Source organism: Malaclemys terrapin, chromosome 9 (assembly GCF_027887155.1).
Source record: "Malaclemys terrapin pileata isolate rMalTer1 chromosome 9, rMalTer1.hap1, whole genome shotgun sequence".
Classification (NCBI taxonomy): Eukaryota; Metazoa; Chordata; order Testudines; family Emydidae; genus Malaclemys; species Malaclemys terrapin.
This window is the reverse complement of record NC_071513.1, coordinates 28937326-28959568: the sequence shown is the minus strand read 5'-3', so window position 1 is coordinate 28959568 and position 22243 is coordinate 28937326. Positions and strand designations below refer to the sequence as shown.

At 43.0% G+C, this 22243-nt stretch overlaps 1 protein-coding gene across 1 annotated transcript in view; it reads right to left on the bottom strand.

Moving 5' to 3' along the window:
• Nucleotides 1–22243, bottom strand: part of LOC128843372 (connector enhancer of kinase suppressor of ras 2-like) — a 530962-nt gene that overhangs the window by 157416 nt on the left and 351303 nt on the right. Inside the window, exon 12 of the mRNA XM_054040175.1 lies at nucleotides 20878–20879. Coding sequence (XP_053896150.1) covers nucleotides 20878–20879 — 2 coding nt within the window. The remainder of the gene's footprint in view (nucleotides 1–20877; nucleotides 20880–22243) is intronic.

Sequence of the window (22243 nt, the reverse complement as noted above, 5' to 3'; positions counted from 1 at the left end):
TTGAAAACTGTGTTCCGTTCTGGTTGTCCCATCTCAAAAATAATATTAGAATTGTAAAAAGATGCACAGAAGGGCAATGAAGATGATAAGGGGTATTGAGCAGCTTCCATGTGAGGAGAAATTAAGACTGGGACTGTTCAGCCTAGATAAAAGATATAAAAGGAGTATATGATAGAGGTCTGTAAAATCATGGACTGAGGGGTCACCTGATGAAATTAATAGGTAGCATATTTAACACAAACAAAAGGAAGAAATTTTTCACACAATGCAGTCAACTTGCGAACTCGTTGCCAAGAGATGTTGTGATAGCCACAAATATAACTGGCTTCAAAAGGGAATTAGATAAGTTCATGAAGGATAGGTCCATCAATGGCTGTTAGCCAAGATAGTCAGGAACGCAACCCTATGCTTTGGGTGTCCTTAACCCTCCAACTGCCAGAGGCTTGGCCTGGAGAATGGGATGGATCACTTGAAATTGCCCTGTTCTGTCCATTCCCTCTGAAGTTTCTGGCACTGGCTTCTGTCAGGGATGGGGTATTGGGCTAGTTGGACCATTGGTCTGAGCCAGTATGGTTGTTCTTATGAGCTGTGGTGAGCACATTATAACTGACTCTTAATGATGAAAAGAGGTTGTTGATGAGGCATGCAAGACACTTCCCTGCACTTCCCTCTCCTTGGCCCAAGGATTTGAGTTTGCTGTATGCACAGAACTTGTACGCCCTTCCACTGAATAAGAAAGCAGTCCTGGAAAGTTTATTTTTTTTCTTACATGGCAGTGCAGGGTAATATCATTAGGTCACAATACTAGACACTTGTTTTATTTTTAATGCATTTTACAGTACACTCCATAAGAAAGGTGAAGCAGAACTGTACTCAATATGTTTGGGAATACTTTAAGAAGAAGGTGATTAATAGTGTCAGTCTTCTGTAGAAGTTTCACATTTCTTGTAACAGATTAGAGGCCTGTGAAAGTCTATAGATATTAGTTTTAAAATATATTTACCCGGAAGACTAGAACTGATTTTTACAGCCTCCTTGTTTATTTGTCAAATACGTATCTGTAAACGTTTTCGAAGAAGCACTATAATGTTAGCAATTTTGGGATCAGATAGAGTTGAACAACATGGGCATCCAATTAATGCAGTTCAGAGATAGTGCTACATCACAGGCACAAGCTATACAGGCTTCCCAATACAATGTTGAGACACTACTAGTACAATTCACATATGGCACTAACTAGGGTGACCATACTTCCCTCTGCTGAATATGGGATGCCTGGTAAAATTACTCGTATTCAAGCGAGTTCAATGGCAATCAATCAGAACTATGCAGTACAAATATTCAAATTAACATCAAGTTGACTGAGCCCCATTAAACTGAAATACTACGTAGTTGGATTATTTTTATTTACCTTCTTATCTTTAAGGCTTTAGGGTTCACACAGGGAGGGGTGACACACACACTGCTACCCCCTCCAACACACACATGGGGAGATGTGACACACCCACCCACCCGTATCCCACTCTCACACGCGGAGGGGGGTTGGGTGACTGACTGACTGATCCTCCTTGTCCCATGCTCTCCGCCCTCCATGCCTTCAGCAGCCACAGAGCCTGGCCAGGGAGGTGGCTCAGCAGGGGAGGGTGCCTAGGGGATGGAGCAGCCCTGCGCTCCCTGGGGACAGGACCCAGAGTGGTGGGGGTGGGGACGGGCAAAGAGGGTCCTAAGCCCCTGCCCAGAGGGTGCTGTGGAGCCTACAGGTTCGGGGTGGGAACAGGCTGGAAATCGCTTCTCCCCCCACCACTCAGAGCTTAGTGTGAGGCTTTGGCACATGCAGTGCTTGGCTCCTCCAGGCCAGCAACCCGGGCCGGACGGTCTTGGGCTTTCCCAGGGTGCCACCCCAGGCAGAGGCAGTGGAGGAAGGAAGGAACCAAGGCTGCTGGTGAGCTGAGTGCTCCAATCAGGGGCTGGTTCTCTGCTCAGCGCTGGGAGCAGGGCGCACCCACTGTGGGGATATGGAGGAGCTGCGGGGCTGAGGAGGGGAAGAAGGGACAAAGCCAGAGGGGGAGCACATAAGGGGCCAATGGGTGGGCAGCAGAGGTGACACCTAACCAGCTGCTGCCTGGCACTCATCGGATGCCACAGCTCGCAGTGTGCAGCGAGTGCCAGCTAGAAAGCGGATGGGGGGCAGGGCCCTGCTGCCTGAGAGCTAGGGTTTCCAGGCTTCCGGTTTTCAACTGCAACGCACAGTCAAAAAGGGACCCTAATGGCTACAGTCAGCACTGCTGACCAGGTTGCTAAAAGACCAGTCGGCAGCGCAGTGGGGCAAAAGCAGGCTCCCATCCCTACTCGGCTCCACGCAGCTCCCAGAAGCGGCAACATGTCCCTCTAGCTGGGGGGCAGCCATGGGGACTCCACATGTTGCCCCCACCCTGAGTGCCGGCTCCTCAGTTCCCATTGGCCAGGAACTGCGGCCAATGGGAGCTGCAGGGGTTGTGCTTGTGGGTGTGAGCAGCGCGCAGAGCCACTTGGCCCCTTCCACCTAGGAGCCGAACATGTCAGCCACTTCTGGGAGCTGCCCGAGGTAAGCACCAACTGGCCGGAGCCGGTACCCCACATCCCCTCCCGCACCCCAACCCTCTGCCTCAGTCCTGAGCTCCCTCCCACACCCAAACTCCCTCCCAGAGCCTGCACCCTAACCACCTGCCCCAGATCAGAACCCCCTCCCACACCCAAACTCCCTCCCAGAGCCTGCACCCCACATCCCCTTCCCACACCCCAACCTTCTGTCCCAGTCCTGAGCCCCCTCCTGCACCCAAACTTCCTCCCATAACCCTCACCGCCTCCGATGCCCCAACCTCCTGTCCCTTCCCTGAGCCCCCTCCCATACCCCAAACCCCTCATTTCTGGCCCTACTCTGGAGCACCCCCTCCCACACCCCAACCCTCTGCCCCAGCCTGATGAAAGTGAGTGAGCAAGCATGGGGGAGCATGAGCGACGAAGGGGGGATGGAGTGAGCAGGGGTGGGGCCTCAGAGAAGGGGTGGGGCCTCGGGGAAGGGGAAGGGGCAGGGCAGGGAGCGGGGCAAAGGTGTTCAGTTTTGTGCGATTAGAAAGTTGGCAATCCTACTGAGAGCCCACACGCAGTGGGGGCTTCGCTGAGAGACTGGCAGGGGGAGCGGCCCAGCCCCACACACTGCAGCTTCGCTTCACCACCAACCCTGCACACCCATCCCCATCATCAGTCACTGGACTGCCCCACTCACTGCTGGTGGGCGGGCAGCTGGTGAGCAGAGATCCAGCCAGCAGCTGGACCCACCGGTATTCATGGCGGGGAGGCAGAAAATATGGGACAATTTGCCCACTTTTAAGAAAATGTCGGGACATCTGCAGGAGGGCTTAAAAACTGGACTGTCCCATTAAAAATGGGACATCTGGTCACCCTACCACTAACAACTAAGAGAGATGAGGAACAGTTGGCAAGTTTTATCCACCACCAATCAAAGCTGAATTGTGACAAATACATTCTTTTAGCTATTGGTAGTATTTCTACCACCAGCCTTCTTCCCAAAGGCCCAACCCTGAATCCTTGTGACTCCAAAACTGAAATCAGTGGCAGCTTGAACACTCAGGGACTGCCAGATTGAGCCTTGATGTTGCAGTTTCATGACTAGGTGTAAAATACTCATCAAAGTGGACTCTAAGTACACCAGTTTGTATAATGTGGGTATGGGATCATACTGAATGAATATATTTAAAAGTTTTATATACCATTAGCAATTATCTGAGCCATATAGTCACTTGGGCATTTGGAAAGGTATTTTATTGTTTATTACAATTAAAGAGAATAAAACACCTTAACTGACATAATTTTATTTTAATTTTCAGGAAAGCAGAAGTAACAAGACAGTTAGTAGACAGACTCTTCTGTACTCTCCATGGCACTCATAAGAATTACAGCAGGTGTCTGTGATTCACATTTTCATCTTTTTTAAAGAACAGAGAGAAAAAACTTGGATCACAGCAGTGGAGAAGGTACTCACCTCGGCTGCCTCTCTTGTACATGTTTGGTTCTTTTGACTCCCCTATCCAGCTGAACTCTGTAGGCATAGAAACAGGCCTCAAGTCACCTGGAAACAATCAAAGAACCAATTTAATTTTTGCAACTCATTAATAAAGGGTTGTTGTATGGTAGAATAATTAATGCCTGTAAACTGGTTAGAAAAATCGCCCTCCAGTGTAATGCCTTTTATTAGCAACCATTTATTAAGATTACAGCTCCCTGAAGCTTTTAAATATTAGGGGTCAGATTCTGCTTTTTGTTACGATGGTTTAAATGTAAACTCCACTGATTTCAGTGCAGTTATTCCTTATTGTAATTGAGATTAGAGTTTTGCTGCATAGCTATCTCCTGCAAGAGAGTTCCCAGCTCAGCAAGTAGATGATTTTGTATGGAAGAAAAAAGGCTTTCTGACATGGTTAACATGCTTTGATAAAATTGGAAATGTCACTGATTCACCCACAATAATTCAGAACTCTCAGTCTAAAAATAGTAACATCGGTCTTGTAACATATATCTGACTCTGAAAGTTACATGCTGGCTGATGTGGGCATCTTTTACCCACATAGAAAGTGGACTAACTGCAAACTCCATGAGGAAAACAAAGGACACCTTGTGAAAAACAGAGATTCAGAAATGATGGTTTCCACTATTCTTACCTTTATTGTAATATCTGCATTATAACCATGCTGAGTGAACCTGTAGGCCTCATTCTATACTATGGAACCAGTAGTAGTTATGGTAGCAAGGCCATTAAACTAGGAATACTGACTACAGGGGATAATCTTTTTTAACCTTGATTATCATCAGTGAACACACAGAACCATCCTCTAGATCATGAGTCAACTCCTGTCTGAAATATTCATCCAAAAAAAGCATTCCAAAAGCCAAGCTGAGTCTAGTTCTGTGGTCTGCTTGTTTCGGAATCAAGTTATTTTCTGAAACATTAAACATTGCCCAACAATCTTGTTCCTAAAATAATCACATATCTGAAAACACTATGCATAAAAGTTTCTTTTCTTGTTTCCAATAGCTCATTTCCTCAATTCTACTGTTCATTACTGAAAAAAAGCACTTATGATGCATAGCTACTGTACTGATGGAGGAACGGACTTTGTTATTTACGGATATGTGAAACATCTTCACTGAGTGTTCTATCTTAACTAAGCTGGCACTAATTTATAATATTACTACGTACATTTCTTATAAAAATAATCTGATTTCTTTCATAATAATCCTGTCCTATAAATAATAAGATACTATTTACCTTGCTCCATTGTTCTAATGGCACTTTTCCTTAACCATCATATGTTAAAATGATGGTTAAGGAAAAGTGCCATTAGAACAATGAAGCAAGGTAAATAGTATCTTACTATTATATATATAATTATTATATATACATTAATTATATGTATATATAATTATAATAAAAGGCATTTTTAGTATTTCTTATTTGGATTTTCCTTAACTTGGATTTTGCCTCTATTATATTTCTTTAAATACCTTTGGTTTCAGTTTTATGTATAATGCCTTTCAACATTTGTAAAGACTGGATTGGGCACTGCACCTTAGAAGAACTGAACAAGATTAAGAAGATTGTCCATCAAAATTAATTAAAATGATACAGGTAGGCCAAACTTGACAGCAAGCTTTAGATTTTGTAGCAATAAACTTTTACAATACTCAAGATCAATAAAAATCCTTTTGTGAAGTTAAAAGAAATCATTCTAACTGCAAACATTTAAAAAACAAAAACAAATAATCATTCTCTTCCAGGGTTTGCAACCCAAACACAGCAGCACTATGCTAAGTGCATAAGATCCCGAAAGTAAAATGGACTAGAAACTGATTAATAATAACTATGAATGCAGTGTCAAACTTGTATGATAATGCTTTATATTAATTATTTCTTATCTAGTACCATATGTCACAGGTAGTCCTCCAGTGCAGGGGCGGTGAGTTATATGGGCCCGTGGTACCCAGGCTCCAGCAAATTCAGGGCCCAGTGGGGCACAGCTTCATCAATGTTCAGGGCTGTCTCTCTCCCCTGGGCCCACCTGCTGATCCTGCGCACTTCCCCCGACCAGCCCTGCCTGCCCTGGGCAGCAGGCAGCTGCCTCCACGCTGTGCTCCCTCGCTGGCTGCTGCCAGTTACAACTTAGGGAGTGGCACCAGGAGCAGGCTGAGGCGGCTGCTACGCCTGCGGAGTGAGGATGGGAGGAGGTGCATGGCAGCCCTTCCCCCTCCCCCCGCAGCAGGCAACACTGAGTCAACTCCGGGGGGTGGAAGGGGCTCATCCTGGCTGGACCTCCTGAGCAACAGCCTGGGGGGGGGGCTTGGGTGAGTGTCGTGCTGGACGGGCCCCCCTCTCTCCCCGAGCTCGTTGCTGCCAGCGGGGAGAGGGCTGAGGGGAGTCCTCCTCTCTGGACCCCCACCCCAGCCCCGGGGCAGCCTGCCTGCTGCACCCCAAACGCCTTATCCCCAGCCCAGCCCAGTGCAGAGCCCACATCCAGCACCCAAACAGCCTCCCAGAACCTACACCCAGCACCCAAACCCCCTCCCACACCCCTTCCTGCACCTCAACCCCCTGTCCCAGCCCAGAACCCGCACCCAGCACCCAAACTCCATCCCAGAGCCCGCACCCCTCCCACACCCAAACTTTGTCCCATAGCCTGAACCCCAAACCCCCTACCACACCCAAACTCCTTCCCAGAGCCTTAGGCAGGTGTGTGTGTGTGGGGGCGGGGGGGGGGCTGGGACTTGGACTCGTTCTGGGCACCACCAAAAATTATACAAATCTGCCATCCCTGCTCCAGGGGTAGATCTAACTTTCATAAACAGACTCACATGTACCTCACTTTTCAAGGGTTAAACAAAAGTTTTATTGATCCTTCCGTGAGATGGAAAAGGATGTGCACAAAACATTGCAAACACAAAGCCACAGTCAAAATTGCTGTTTTTCAGACCGAGTCTTCAGCATGCTCTCCTCACAGGTTTTGCCCCAATACATGGATCTTAGCATTCAGGTTCAGGCCACCTGAAGCTTCCAGTGTTTAAATTACCGACACTCAAACCCAGGAACTATTTTTAATGACCCATCTCCTGTTCTGACTGGTCCCAGATTCTGCCTTCTTAACAACTTAATCCAATAAATAATATTACCTCACCCACCTTGTCTCTCTAATATCCTGGGATCAACACGGCTACCACAACACTGCAAAAGTAAATCAGGACAATTATCCCCTGAGTTTTCTGCCTAATTGTTGTTAAGGCAATCCAACTGATTCCCAAGTGTCAGCATTCTCTGCTGCTCTGCTCAACTGAAAGGAAGAATGCATGAAAGGAACTAGAATAAAAAAATGCTGCAGTATACACAAATATAATAGGGTGAGGGGAAGACAAAACAAGACAATCTTTTCATACTCTATTTGTATCACATTCAGTCCCTTAATCATTCCACAACACAAGAGTCTTATAAACTACAGAAACCTCCTGTAATGGATCCAACCCCACAAAGCACCAGATAACTCTCTCACAATGTGCATGTACTTTACAATACTGATAGAGACAGATTGTAATTTCTTACGCGCAGGCAAGCTAAATTAAAATGAGGATCCCTATATATTCTCCCAATAACATAATTTCTTTCCTTTTTGTTTTTTTTCTTTCCTCTCCACACTTTATCATTTCTCATTGTATTATCTTTGCCACATGAGACTGTAAATATCGTAGGGCAGGACCTTATTCTCTTTAATATCTATATAGCACCCATAAAAATATTCAAATAATAATGTTGATTTGCAGAACATAAAACCACAGATCTGCTCATTTCTACTTGTGTATAAACTTTGTCCGATATGGTCTCTCAGCTTTCACTAAATATAAGTTATTAGACTTGGAGAGAATGCGAAAGAGGAAAGGACTATGACCTTCCAATTTATTGCTGAGCAAGCCCATGCTGAGATTTGGAGAGCATTAGTGCCAACCAGCACAGAGCAAACAGCATAAAAGACAGGAACTTGTGATGGGAGACACAGCCCAAACAAAACAAATTGCTGATTTTGCATACTAATTCTCATAATACAAAGCTCTGCTCCAAACACAAGCAAAAACTGTCAACGTGTACAAAAAAAGTCATGCTGAAATGTTCTCTGAATACCAGGAGTCAATACTGGATTAATAGCAATCCTAGCTATGACTTTAAAAAGGCTTCACTTATTTATCTCATGTGTATCAGCCAACATTAGTATTAGACATTCACAAAGGAGCCAGGGCACTGCTCTGCAGTTAAAAATAAAATCAGACATTTCCTGATTTAGACAGGACACCAGGCTGCTGTATGAAGGAGCTGATTGTTCCTTAGATAGCTTTTAAAATGGAACCGAACAATTCTTAGTTTAATTTTCTCTCCTCTTCCTTCCAAATACATACCTACTCCCTTTTAATGGACTTTAGGAGTCTCATACATTTTGCATTTAACAGTTTCGCCAAGAGGAGGGAGTTGGATATAGATCTGTTCTGGTAAACAAGTCATGAGTAGGGTTCAGAGTCAGGAGTACAGAAATATTATGAAATTTGGAGTCAAAATGGAAGAAATTTCACCATGCCAACTGTTATCAGAAGATTTTTATCATCTTGAGCTAAAATTTTATGAGAAGGTTTGTTTATATGAGATTCTGGGGAAATTTTATGCAGAATTATTAGACAGATCCCTTCTGGTTTTGGATCTGAACTGGTACCAAAACTATAGCGATGGTTTTGTATCAGGACTCTTGTCTGAAATTGTAAGGGGTTCAGATCTATTGATTTTGGCTTATCCCTTATTTATAAAAGAACTGTAAAACTAAATTGTTACTTCAAGGATATACAATGTGGGTTTAAACAAAATGAAATTTAAATTTAAACTACAGATGGAAAAAGTGATATTTATCGTTTTGTCAGATTACAGTTGTTTTGCACAACTCAAATAGAAAGATTTTTAAAATATTTAACTTTTATACTAGAATTCTCACGTCAGATAAAATGCATTGGGCAAAAATCTGTACTTAAAGATGATTAAAATTGTGAGACATACTCTCCCCATAAAGAGGACATTTACCTATTGAAAAAATCCTCCAGTAATGATGTAGAATAGGATATAAACTGACAGTGTAAAAGGACATGCTCTGCTACAGCTGATTCTCAAATCATGACAAATAATACCAGTAAAAACAATTACATGCTCATGCTTCTGAGTCACATAATTACAGATTTTTGTTTATGGGGCAAAAAGCATAGCAAATTACTATAAAACGGCCACATTTTTACCTAGGTTAAATCTCCTATTTGGTATGGGTGGCATACCAGCTTACAACATAAAAATGGCCCTATGCAGAAGATCTGCAAAAGAGGCCTGGATTGTCCTCTCCTATGGGGAAAATCTCTCCTGAAAATGCAAGGTTGAATTTTGAGTTTCTTTCCAGTTTATACATTGAGGGGCCGTTGTTTCTGACCTTTTGTTGGATGAAACAACTGTGGCTGGGAAGCCATGAAAATCCTTAAGTTCCATAGTGAAGCCAGGCTTCTATCCGGAAGATTCTGGGATGGAGCAGTATTGCCATAATCTCTCTCTGATTCGAATACATTTGGTTTACTCTTAATTCCAAGAGAGTTATAAAAAGGACATAAATGGACATTCATAGGGTTACCATATTTAAAAAATAAAAAAAAAGAAAACTCCATGGGCCCTGGCCCCGCCCCCTTCCCACCCTGCCCCCGCCCCAACTCCACCCCTTCCCTGCCCCAACTCCGCCCCTTCCCCAAAGTCCCCACCCTAACTCCCCCTCCTCCCTCCTAGCCACGCGAAAAGGGCTGCCCGAGCGCTGCCAGCTTCACAGTTTGCCGGGCAGCCTCCAGACCCTGCACCCCCGGCCGGTGCTTCCCCAGCGCAGCTGGAGCCCGTGAGGGGAAGCGCCCAGCTAGGGGCGCAGGGTCTGGAGGCTGCCCAGCAAACTGTGAAGCCGGTAGCGCTCGGACTTCGGGTAGCCCCCATGCCTCCGGACCCTGCTCCCCCGGTCGGGCACTTCCCCTACCGGGCTCCGGCTGCTGTGCTCTTCCCCTGACTCTTCGGCTCTGTTTAAGAGCCAAGCCCCCTTACCTCCGGACCCTGCGCCCCCGGAGCAGAGCAGCTGGAGCCCGGGAGGGCAAGTGCCCGGCCGGTATTTTTCCCGGACATGTTCGGCTTTTTGGCAATTCCCTCCGGATGGGGGTTTGATTACCAAAAAGCCGGACATGTCTGGGAAAAAACGGACGTATGGTAACCCTAGACATTCAGGACCATGGGCCAGATCTGCTCTGGCCCCTTTGTGTCAGTTGGCAGCACAAAGGGGCCAGAAAACTAGCTAGCACAAAGTAAATAAATCAGTTTGTCTGAATGAATGCAAAAATACACATTGCTGGAATAGGGTTTGGAAAAAGGTGCATGTTACACCAGTTAAGGCTGCCTAGATTCCATTCTGAATTCGGTTCAGATTGTCTAGGGATATTAGGAACAATGCTCAGGTTTTTATTCCTAAGTATAATATACATCCCAATAGAGAAACTAAAAGTGAAAGGAAAATTGCATCTAGAAAAGCCATCCAGCATGGGGAGAAAAGCAGCATTTTGACAGTCAGACTGCTTTACAGAACCTTCCAGAGCAGGGGTGGGCAAACTACGGCCCATGGGCCAGATCCAAACCCTCAGGGTTTTGGATCCTGTCCACGGGATTGCCCCCCGTGGCGCTGCGGGCCCCATGCCATTCTGCAGAAGCAGACGGCACCACTTCCCTGCGGCCCCTGGGCGGGGGGGCAGAGGGCTCCGTGCATTGTCCATGCCTCCAGGCACCGCCCCCCGCAGCTCCCATTGGCTGGGAACGGGGAACCGCGGCCAATGGGAGCTTTGGAGGAGGTACCAGGAGGCGCAGCAAGGGCAGCTCACGCAGAGCCCTCCACCCCCCTCTTCCCGCCAGGGGCCACAGCACTTCTTGGAGTGGCGCAGGGCTGGGGACAGGGCAGGCATTCAGGGAGCCTGCCTGGCCCTGGTGCGTGCCGCTGCCACCCCGGAGCTGCTTTAGGTAAGAGGCGCCAGGCCGGAGCCTGAACCCCTCCTGCCCCCTGCCCCCCAACTCCTTGCCCTAAGCTCCCTGCCTGCACCTCGCACCCCTCCTGCACCCCAACTCCCTGCCCTGAGCCCCCTCGTACACTCCTGCACCCCAACTCCCTGCCCTGAGCCCCCTGCCCACCCCGCATCCCTCCTGCACCCCAACCCCCTGTCCTGAGCCCCCTCCCGCAGTCCACACACCCCCTGCACCCCTGCCCTGAACCCTCTCGTACTCTCCGCACCCCTCCTGCATCCCAACACCCTTCCCTGAGCCCACTCATACACTCCGCACCCCTCCTCTGCCCCAATCCCTTGTTCTGAGCCCCTTCCTGCACAACGCACCCTCTCCCACACCCCACACTCCCTCACACACCCCAACCTCCTGCCCCGGCCCTGCATACAATTTCCCCACCCAGATGTGGCCCTTGGCCCAAAAAGTTTGCCCACCCCGTTCCAGAGTCATAAGCTGAGTCAGCAACTAAGCCATCAGCAACTATAGAATAATTACATTAAAGGACGTAGACTAAGATCAATGCACAAGAAAACAGCTCTCAAACTTAGCCCCTACAGCTGTTAAGCATGCTTTTTTATTGGGCTGCAGCCCTGGAACCCAAGACAGATGACAAGTAAGGAGCATTAGGCACAACTAGAGGCAAGTTTAAATGTCAGTGTAATAGGGGTGGCCTGTCCCCTTCAAGGGCAGTAGAAACTAGGTGTCAGTCAACCCATGGCATGACCCTTTAAGGTTTCAGGAGTTTTGGGGTACTTGAGGGCCTAGTGAAAGGCAGAGGCAGATACTGGGAAAGAGGGAATTAGTATTTGGGGAAAAGTCATGCTCTGGTTTCTTTTAAGTCTGAGGAACTCGTGTAGAACACGGTGGGAGGAAAGCTGGCACAAATCCTAGGAAGGAGGGCTGCATATAGGCTGCATCCTCCCTCATAAAAGAGAAGCTAGCAGGAGGAGGACTGCTTCCTGCTGAGCTTTCCCAATGCAAGGATGGAAGGACTGAACTGAAAAAATGGCCAGTTGGGAGATGCTGGTTTAAGACTGCAGCTGGCCTGAATTGGCAGAGCCCCAGAACGAAGGTTGAGAGAATCCTGATCCTAGGAGGAGAAACTTGTGTGCCTTATAGCACACAGGGCCCAGAAGGAGGGCTGTGGAACTCTTGAATACAACTCTATCTGAATTATTACACAGGTCCAGAAGGAGGCTGTGGGACTCTAGAATTTAGACCTGTCTGAATTAGCACACAGGCTCCCATCAGAAGGGGCAACAGAACTTTGTACATGGAGTCATATACCAGACACGGACTGGTTATAGAGCTTCCAACCCAGAGAGATACACCAGATTTGTTTCCCTTAAGATCCTTTAATGAACTGCCAGGTATAGCTGTTGTAGGCTCAAATAAGGTATGCAGTGTGGCTTGAAGCTGTGTTGGTCCCAGGATATTAGAAACCCAAGGTGAATGGGGTAAAATCTTTTATTGGACCAACTTCTGTTGATGAGAAAAAAAGCGTTTTGGCACACAGAGCTCTTCTTCAGGTCCAGGAAAGGTATTTAGAGCGTCACAGCTAAACTATCTGTTCAACCTTTTATTTAGCTGTGATACACTTTCTGTAGCTCAAAAGCTTGTCTTGCTCACCAACAGAAGTTGGTCCAATAAAAGTTCAGTATGGACCAGTCAGTTAAGTGTCTCTGAATTGTACTGATTTTCTAATTACACCACCTGAATGCCTAACAATTTGGCCATTTGGCTGTCCATTAGTTACAAAAACAGGCTGTGGTTGGTTTGGAATCCTTGAGTCATCTTCTTGTTCTGCATCCGCCAGCTGTAGAGTTTGCTCTGCTGATTGTTCTTTCTGATGAACAAACTGTTTCTGTTGAACTCTCCCTGTCAGTCTCAATTACATATGATCTGGGTCATGAATTCTTTTTCTTTACAACACCTGGAGTTCTCCATCCTTTTTCTCCATCCTGTTGGACACAAACACTGTCACCATATTCTAGACCAGTCAGTTCTCTAACTGAGTGATGTCTGTTGTACAAGTGTTTATAAGCTCTTTTTGCCTTTTTATCTGATTTGGCTACTTTCTTCATGTCTGGACACTTAGAGATAGATTATTTTCCAAAGACAGAATAGTAGTTCTGAATTGTCTTCCCATCTGGAGTTGGGCTAGGCTATATGCAGTAACTGTTATCAGTGATACGTAACTCAAAATAGCAAGGAATGGATCTTCTTGCTATAGGACTTTCTTAGCTATCTGTACAGCTCTCTCAGCCTCTTCTGTGGGCTGCTAATAATACGACCAAAATCATATTTAGTTTGGAATGACAAATTACACTACGGTAAATTGTTGTCCATTCTCCTTCACTAGTTGTTCTGGAATGGTAGAAATGGCAAAAGTGCACTTCAGTTTCTCGATAACACTGTGAGACATATTATGTCTTTCAGATAAGTTATTTTTATATACCTGGAAAAATAGTTCACTACAACCGTAATAATGTCCTCTGAATTCACATAAATCTGCAGCTAGTCTTTTCCAAAGTCTGTCTGGTGGAGGTTTTGTTATTAAAGAATCTTTACGTTGTGTTGGTCTGATATATCTTCATGTGAACATTGCAGAACTTTTATTCTTTATGTCCTTGCTGATGCCCAGCCACCACACTGACTGGTTAGCCTGTTAATTGCATTTAGCTAGTTTCACTTTCTTCGTCTCCTTTAGATACTTGGGACAGTTGGTCCAAATGCAATTTAGAACTTCTTGAAGTTGTGTATCTGTGATGGTTGCTTGTTGTAACTGATGCAGTCTCTTTTCTGACACTGGTTGGTATGCGTCCACAGCATCTATGTACATCTTTCCATCATCTTTGAGTGGATTTTGGGAAATTCCTTTAGCCAAAGGAAGTGCTAAACTGACAACATTTATCACAACCTTTGGGATATTTTGCTTCTGAAGATTACCTTTGGGGTTTACCAGTGCACCTGAAATTCTCCAAAGAAAGATGGTAGAACTGTTAATAAACTCAAATGGAGTTGTAGTTTTCATGGACGATATTTTGATAAATGGATCATCAACCAAAGAGCACAACAAAACCCCTAATATTTAATCAGTCAGTCTGACTGAAGCTACATAAGGATAAGTATGTTTTCTGTGTACACCAAATTGAGTTTTTGGGACAGACAACAAAACTACATGGAATCAGTCCTACTTCTGAGAAAGTAAAAGCAATTCAGGAGTTGAAAGCACCAACAAATATACTAGAACTGAGACATGTACTGGGCTGGTAAATTACCTTGGTGGATACCCACAAGATCTTTCTATAGTGACAAAACCACTGAATGAACTATTAAAGTCCAACACATTGCGGCTATGGGGCCACATCAAGAAATTGACATCAAGAAGGAAATAACCTCAACAGCTCTAATTCTCACGTACTGTGATGTGAAAAAACCCACAATGGTAACCATGGATGTAAGCAGCTATAGTCTAGGTGGAATATTGCTGCAACAAGGATCTGAGTGGAAGCCAATTACATTTTGCTCTTGCATGCTCACAGAAACAGAAAAACTATATACACATATTGAAAATGAGTGCCTGGAAAGTGTATGGGCATGTCAGAACTTTTACAAATATCTGTGAAGACTGGATTCTTTTATACTGATAACAGACCATAAACCACTTATAACCCTCACCAACAGAAAAGACCTAGATCAAGCGCCACTGAGATGCCAACCTCTATTGATAAGCTTTAATGGATTTAACTTATGTTCCTGGGAAAAATCCATTGGTAACAGACACTCTTTTACAGACCCCAGCATCACAGCTCATAGATTCTATGCATCTGTTGTATGCTCAGATACGGTAACTCCAAGAAAAACACTACAACCTCATTCCTCACAAACTCACCCCAGGGACCTTCTACATGCTTCTCAAGATACACAAATGATGGAACCACAGCAGACTGATCACATCAGGCCACACTTACTGAAGAAATACCAGGACTCATAGAAACTGTCCTCAAACCACTTGGCCAGTTTCCACCAAGACACTACCAACTTCCCCAGAAACTCTGCAACATTAACAATCCCCCCAGTACACCAGCTTTGCCACCATAGATGTCACCTCCCTACACACCAACATCCCTCACTATGACAGCAACGATGCCTGCCTCAAATACTCACAAAATAATGAACAATGCTCAGAAATCTACCCCAAACACATTGCCAAACTCATCCATTTCATCCTTACCCTCAACAACTTTACATTTAACAACAAACACTTTGTCCAAACCATGGGAACAGCCTTGGGTATTAGGATGGCTCTCCATTATGCCAACTTCTTCAAAGGCCATTTCCGGGAAGAATTTCTGGAAAAACTTACCACAAACCAATGATAAATTTGAGGTACATCAATGATATTTTCATCCTCTGGACAGACGATCTAAACTCCCTCATAGATTTCCACCACAACTTTAACAATCGCTACCCATTCATCAAACTTTCTCTAGAACATTCCCTCACCAGTGTCAACTTTCCTGACACCACAATCAGCTTCAACAATGGAACCCTATAAATGACTATATACAAAAAACCCCACAAATCACCACACACAACCTCCACAGATCCAGCAGCCATGTCATGAAAGAAATATTTCCTGAACCCCCTCTTCTGGCCTTCAAATAACCCTTCAATCTCACCAAGCACATCATCGGAAGCAAGCTTCACACAGACTAGAACACACCAACTCAAAGCAGCACCAGAGCCTGCATCACAACAGATACTAAACCTGCAGACATATCTCCACTGCTGTGATGATCAACGCCACCCCAACATACCTTTCAAGATCCATGGGTCCTACACATGCCCATTACAACATGTGGTGTTACACATCAGTGCATCAAATGTCTCAGCTACAGCTATGTGGGTGAAACCAGAAAATCACTATGTTCTCGAATGAACTCTCACATAAAAATGACAAAAACACACTTACATGGTTTCAGAGGGATCGCCGTGTTAGTCTTTATCAGCAAAAACAACGAGGAGTGCTTGTGACACCTTAGAGACTAACAAATTCATACCCGCCTACTGTATTTTCCACTCCATGCATCTGATGAAGTGGGTTTTAGCCCACAAAAGCTTATGCTCAAATAAATTTGTTAGTTTCTAAGGTGCCACAAGTACTCCTCGTTGTTTTTACAAAAACACCCTATCACCCATCGATAAACACTTTTCACAAGATGATCACTCTCCATATCTCACCTCAGTCTTAGTCCTCAAAGTAAACCTGCACAGCACCTTCAAAAAACAAGTATGGGAACTTAAATTCATAACTGTTGGACACTAAAAACCATGGACTTAAAAGACACACTAGTTTTATGGTTCATTACAACAATTTGCAATATATCGTACTACCAGCTAAACTTCACTGCCCACTTTATTTGAAGTGGTGTCTTACAGTATGTATGAAACCCTTATGCTTAACAATCTCTTGCACCTTGTATTTAGCTCCAACACTCTGGCTACTTTCTCCATACCTGAGGAAGAACTCTATAAAGCTTGAAAACTTGTCCCTTCCACCAACAAAAGTTGGTCCAATTAAAAAAAAATATTATTTCACCTACCTTGTCATATCCTGGGACCAACATGGCTACAATATGACCAACAGATAAAGTATATTACACGTGGTGCCAGTATAATACAGGTTAGCATTCCATTACAGTCTCTACAAGACTTAATCAATAAGCCCCACAAAGGTGAAATCTTGGTCTGAGTCCTCTGGTCTGGGAGAAAACCATTGCAAGAAAAGAGGAAGAAAAGGCAGAGGGCCTGCAGGGCCAAGCTGTGCCACAAGTGGGATGTTCATAGACAGCATCTGCCACATACAGATACTGCAGATGCTGTCTATGAACATCCCGCTTGTATATATATAATGATTACCTTGTTTTGGTGTATAAGAGGGTATGATTCAGTTGTTAATTGCTTTGTAATTTCATTGAAATTGCCAGGTTGCAGAGTGTATTAAAAAGTAATGAATGCAAAGCACGGCATGTAAATGTATAGCTCAGATATGGCTATTGTAACAGCAATACAGAGAAGGTTATTGCTACTGAAATAGAGAAAACTTCCATCTTGTCTTATTTTGGGTTGCAATATTTACACATTCCTTTTCTCTACTATACACCCTTACACACGCTCTGAGCTCCCTCTTCATGTTCACCCATTACATCTAGGAACAACATCTAGGAATGCTACAACTCCATTTGTCATCATGAAAAATTACTGAACTGGAAAATTACTGAACCCAAATAAAATAGATATTGTAAAATAATAATTTAATACCAAGAAAACCAACTGTGCTTCACTACGTATGTGTGTTTTTAGTACACAGTCAAAAGTAGAGACGAGATTATCTGCCAGCATGTGAGTTCAGAACTATGATCCATAAGTCTTAGAAAAAGAAAATGGCAAATATACTGTAACTGGGATGAAGTCTCATCATGGTACTAAGCTATATTTTCACAGTTTTGAAAAGGAGAAATTAAAGGGACGTGATTTTCTACTTTCTTGCTTGGCTTTTGCATTTGCTACAAACATCAAGGAAGTCTCATCTGCAAGGATTTATGGCGGATTCATTAAATCTACCAGCTGTGATAGGCACTAGATTATGACCATCATTCGTATTTTGGCAAATCCCCTGTAGGAATTTCTGAACTGCAGTTTGTATGAACCCCACAAACACTGAGAACAGACCATTCGACTAGGAAAGTGATTTAAAATATATGTAATTTTTAAAATAATATTTTTCCTCTTTACCCTGGGTATTCAGCTCCCGCAACAGTCCCAAGCTTCTAGATATTGCACCAAAGATAAACCACAGCTTGCAGCATAAACACAATCATTTATCATAACTCCTGAGGCTTGCAAAAGTGGCTCTTTAAAACAAGAGATTTAAAACACACTATAAAAATAAAACTAAAAAGTTCTTCTCAGGGTTAGAAAGCTTAGCTTTCTTTTAACAACACTTGTTTAAAACTTCTTGCTTTACTAGTTTCTCCTACAAGCGCCAGAGGTAAATACAAACTTTATGTTCATTTTCACTTTCTCTTTACTTTGCAAGGCCTTTTCCTGTGCTGCTGCTTTATTTATTTTATTTTTAAAATTTTCATTCTAAGTTTTCAAACAATTTCTCAAAGCTGTGGAAAGCAGACACAATGGTCCCATCAGGAACATAAGAAGAAAGTTTAAATGGTACTGGAATCAGGCACACACACACACACACCGCGCCTGATGTTTTAACTACAAGTCATTGAACAGTATGAGCTTATGAAAGGAAGCCAAATTCATATTACTGGCTCACATTTCAAACACAATTCAAATTTCTCTTTGATTCTATAGTAAGGTAAAAGCCTGTGGGATTTACTTGCTCAGGGAGATGATAAAAACTGAATGATAACTGTATTAAGATGGAGTCTTACTCTTCAGTGTTAATCTGGCGACTACTCTTTCGAGCATTGTGCAGGTTATAGTGTCTGATTTTACAGTATACTGGAAATATGCTACAGAGACAAATGATCTACTAAGGTTTCTTCAATCTTATCAGGAAACAGAATGATATTTAACTAAGGTCCTGTCCATACTATGGTTGAAACTGTGCTACCTATCACCATATTTAAATACCATTGTTGCTGGCAAGCCCTAGTACTGTTGACTTGATTAGCATGGACTGGGAATTTTTTCTGAGGACTTTTCTTGAAACGAAAGCAATGCAAAGCATTTGGAAACCTGAATGCCCCTTGCCTGGGGAATCTCAGGATATCAGAGATTAGCAGGCTCTGTGCCTTCCCCACTCCCAGTCCTGATGTAGGGGGCATACTGGGAACATTTCTGGGGAGGGGTGTGGTAATGACATCATATACTTCAGCAAGTCCCAACTGTTGAAATCCCTTTGAGGATCATCCATGAAGTGTGGCATAATTTATAGCATCCCTCAATCTGACATTTGTAGTTCCAGGAATCATTGGGGAATGCAAAGATGGCTTGCCTTCTTCTTTGTGCAGTTCCACTGAGAAGACCACTGATGCAGCTAAGGACCTAAACCTGCTTCTTTAGGTATAGTATACAATGGAGTTATAACATGACTGTATCATGCTCTTCAGAGGCAAAATATACCCTTGGTAAGAGAAAATCATGCTTACAAATTGTTGCTGGTATGAATTCAACATAAACAGAGAGAGGCACCTAATAATAATATTCTTTTCATCTCTAACTGTTGCCTTCTATCACAGTGTCTCAAAGCATTTTACAAAATCCCCCTCACTCATTTTTAAACTTGTGTAGTCTAGAAAAAATATAGCATATACATATTTAGTTATGCAGAAATTGTGATCATAGAACTTATTTCACTGAGAAGTTGGATGTGATGTTTAAATCTTTATCAGAACATGTCTGAATTCTGCAACAACTTTTCACTCACATTACAACAATACACCAAATGAAACAAGCTTTTCTCACATGCTTGTAAATTTACTTCACGAAATATTACAAACCTAGATCAAGTTCCCTAATCTTTGGGCGGTATTTCTTATACAAAACTAAATTTTGCAAATGAACCCTTTCTTTATAATGAGCCAAACCAAAACCTCAGGTCCAATTATCTCCAAATTTAAAGTTGTTTGAAATCTCCATCTGGACTTCTGCCACTATGGCCTATCTCTAGTTTAAACTAGAGTAGTACTAAGATATTTTCTGAAATTTCTCGAGGAACCAAGTGAAGACACATTCCAAAGATTAAGAGTGAGACAGACAAAGAGATGCATTTTGATCAATATTTTCCTATTATCCTAGAAGCCTAACTTGGCATGGAAATACTTCTGAGGGAAGGAAAAATGAGAACATGAAACTATGTTTTTTTAAAAAAGTAGTTCTATAGGTTTAAGTTTCTCCTCCAAACATCTTGGATTTAAGGACTTTCCAGATTTGCTCTCTTTGAGAAAGTCCAGGAAGAGAAATTTCTCAAGGTTGCCCTCAACAGCCTAGTAAATTCTGTGCTGCCTAGTCCTGTCTCTAAAGAGATCGTGTACACATTTGGAGATATTCCAGTCCTATTTTAAGGATTTTTAGAAATACCAGTTGTGCAGTTACTCAGGCTTGCATAGAAACCAGTTCTTATAATTAAGCATAGAGGGCTTGTGGTATCCACTGACTTTGTAGCAACAATCCTGCTTCTGCCGTGTAGCCAATTATGTGGTCATATTCTTATTAGTCCTTTATCCATATATTACAAATAAATGCCACATATCAACCGGATTCACCAATGAGCATCCTTAATTTCCAAAAGCAAATTCGCTGGCAATTCTAATGTTTTTTCCTATGGGAGTAAGTCACATAGAGTGACTGCATCCAGGCTCTGTGTCCTCCCAACAGCCAACCAAGCCCCAAATATGCAGGAATGCTAGGAGTTTAGGGAAAGCAGGCCATATTGGATCCACTCTTCTCTTTTATTAACTTTGGGATTATCTCCATGCTTTCTATGGAGAAGAAGAGGTGGCAGCATTAAGTCCCAGAACTGCATCTTTCTGGAATTTCATTTAAAATTAAGTACTTTGCTGTTAGTTTCTCCTAGTGCTTTACATGGGGACTGCACAAACTAAAGTAGTATAAGATAAGTACAGTAGGAGAGAAACAACACAGAAGAGAACCTCTCCAAGATGCACAGTGTACACCTTATTTACTATTAAAGTTAGTTCTCCTGCAGCAAAATTGTCATCAGGTAAAGAATAGCATATGCTTATGTTTACAAAGTTATATATGTCACCTAAAAAAATCATTAGCGGAAGGTTCCTGTGTTTTTGCAGTTTCCCAGAGGAATGCAAGTACGTTGCACAGACTCCAACTCTGCTTTTAATGAGTCTGCCAGAAGCCATTTCTTACAATATTTACCATCATTTCTTTCAAGAATAATTCAAATGTATGTTGGGAAGTAGAGGTCAGAAAGTTGAAGCCGAATATACTTGTGAATAATTCCTGACAGTAATCGGTGCAATTATTTAGAATTATTCCAAGTGAAACAAAAGACTAAGGATCAAATTGAGCCCCAAACATGCTTTTGGGCCGCTGACTGACTTCAGTGGAAGGTGTATGCATGTATCAAAGGACAGAACCAGTCTCTTAGGGAGTGCCCTATCTGACAGAGAGGGTAATTCTTTTCACTGGTGACAATGACAGGGAAATGTTGTTGCTCTCTTAACCAAACAAAAATAAAAATCAATATAATGTATTACAAGTTACATATAAATATATATCTATTTATAAATATGCTCAGCACATACCATCTTAAAGGTGTGTGACCCTCACAACAAAATAATCTCTACTGCACTGAAAAGAAAAATACCACAAATACAAGAGTAAATTGGCTTCCAGTATGTTTCAGTAATGTTATTCTAAAGTTCACTGATCATCAATGTTCATCTTTAATAGATACAAATATATTTATAGCTCAGCAACTCTTTTACACTGTATTATGTACAATATTTGATTTCTACATAAAAACAGAGTTTATTATTGTTACACTATCTTGCATTCATATTTAGCACTAACCATCCTAGGATCTCAAATTGCATTGTAAGCATTAACTAATTAATCCACACAATACCTTTCAAGGTACTAAGTGATTATACACTTTAATACAAGGTTAAATTAGGGATGACATTTCATTTTGCAGATGCTTTCATCTTCTACCAATGCCTTTTCAAGCAGTTCCATAATATTTTAGTATTTCTGCAAGTTGCAGGTAGGAATCTCTCCAAGAGACTGTAGGTAGAGACTAATAAGTGAAAGTGGCATCTATCGCCCCATCCATTACAATTTTTAAAAATAATTTTCACACACAATCTTGTGGGTTTGAAGTAGATAATGTATTAAAAAAATCTTGCACCTTGATCCTGAACATTTAATAATACTAACATCCAGTCACTATTCAAAGCAAAAGCATATTTCTATCACCTTATGGTCCCAAACAGGTCATAGAGTGACTGTGAGTTGGTAAATAATATAGTGATACAATTT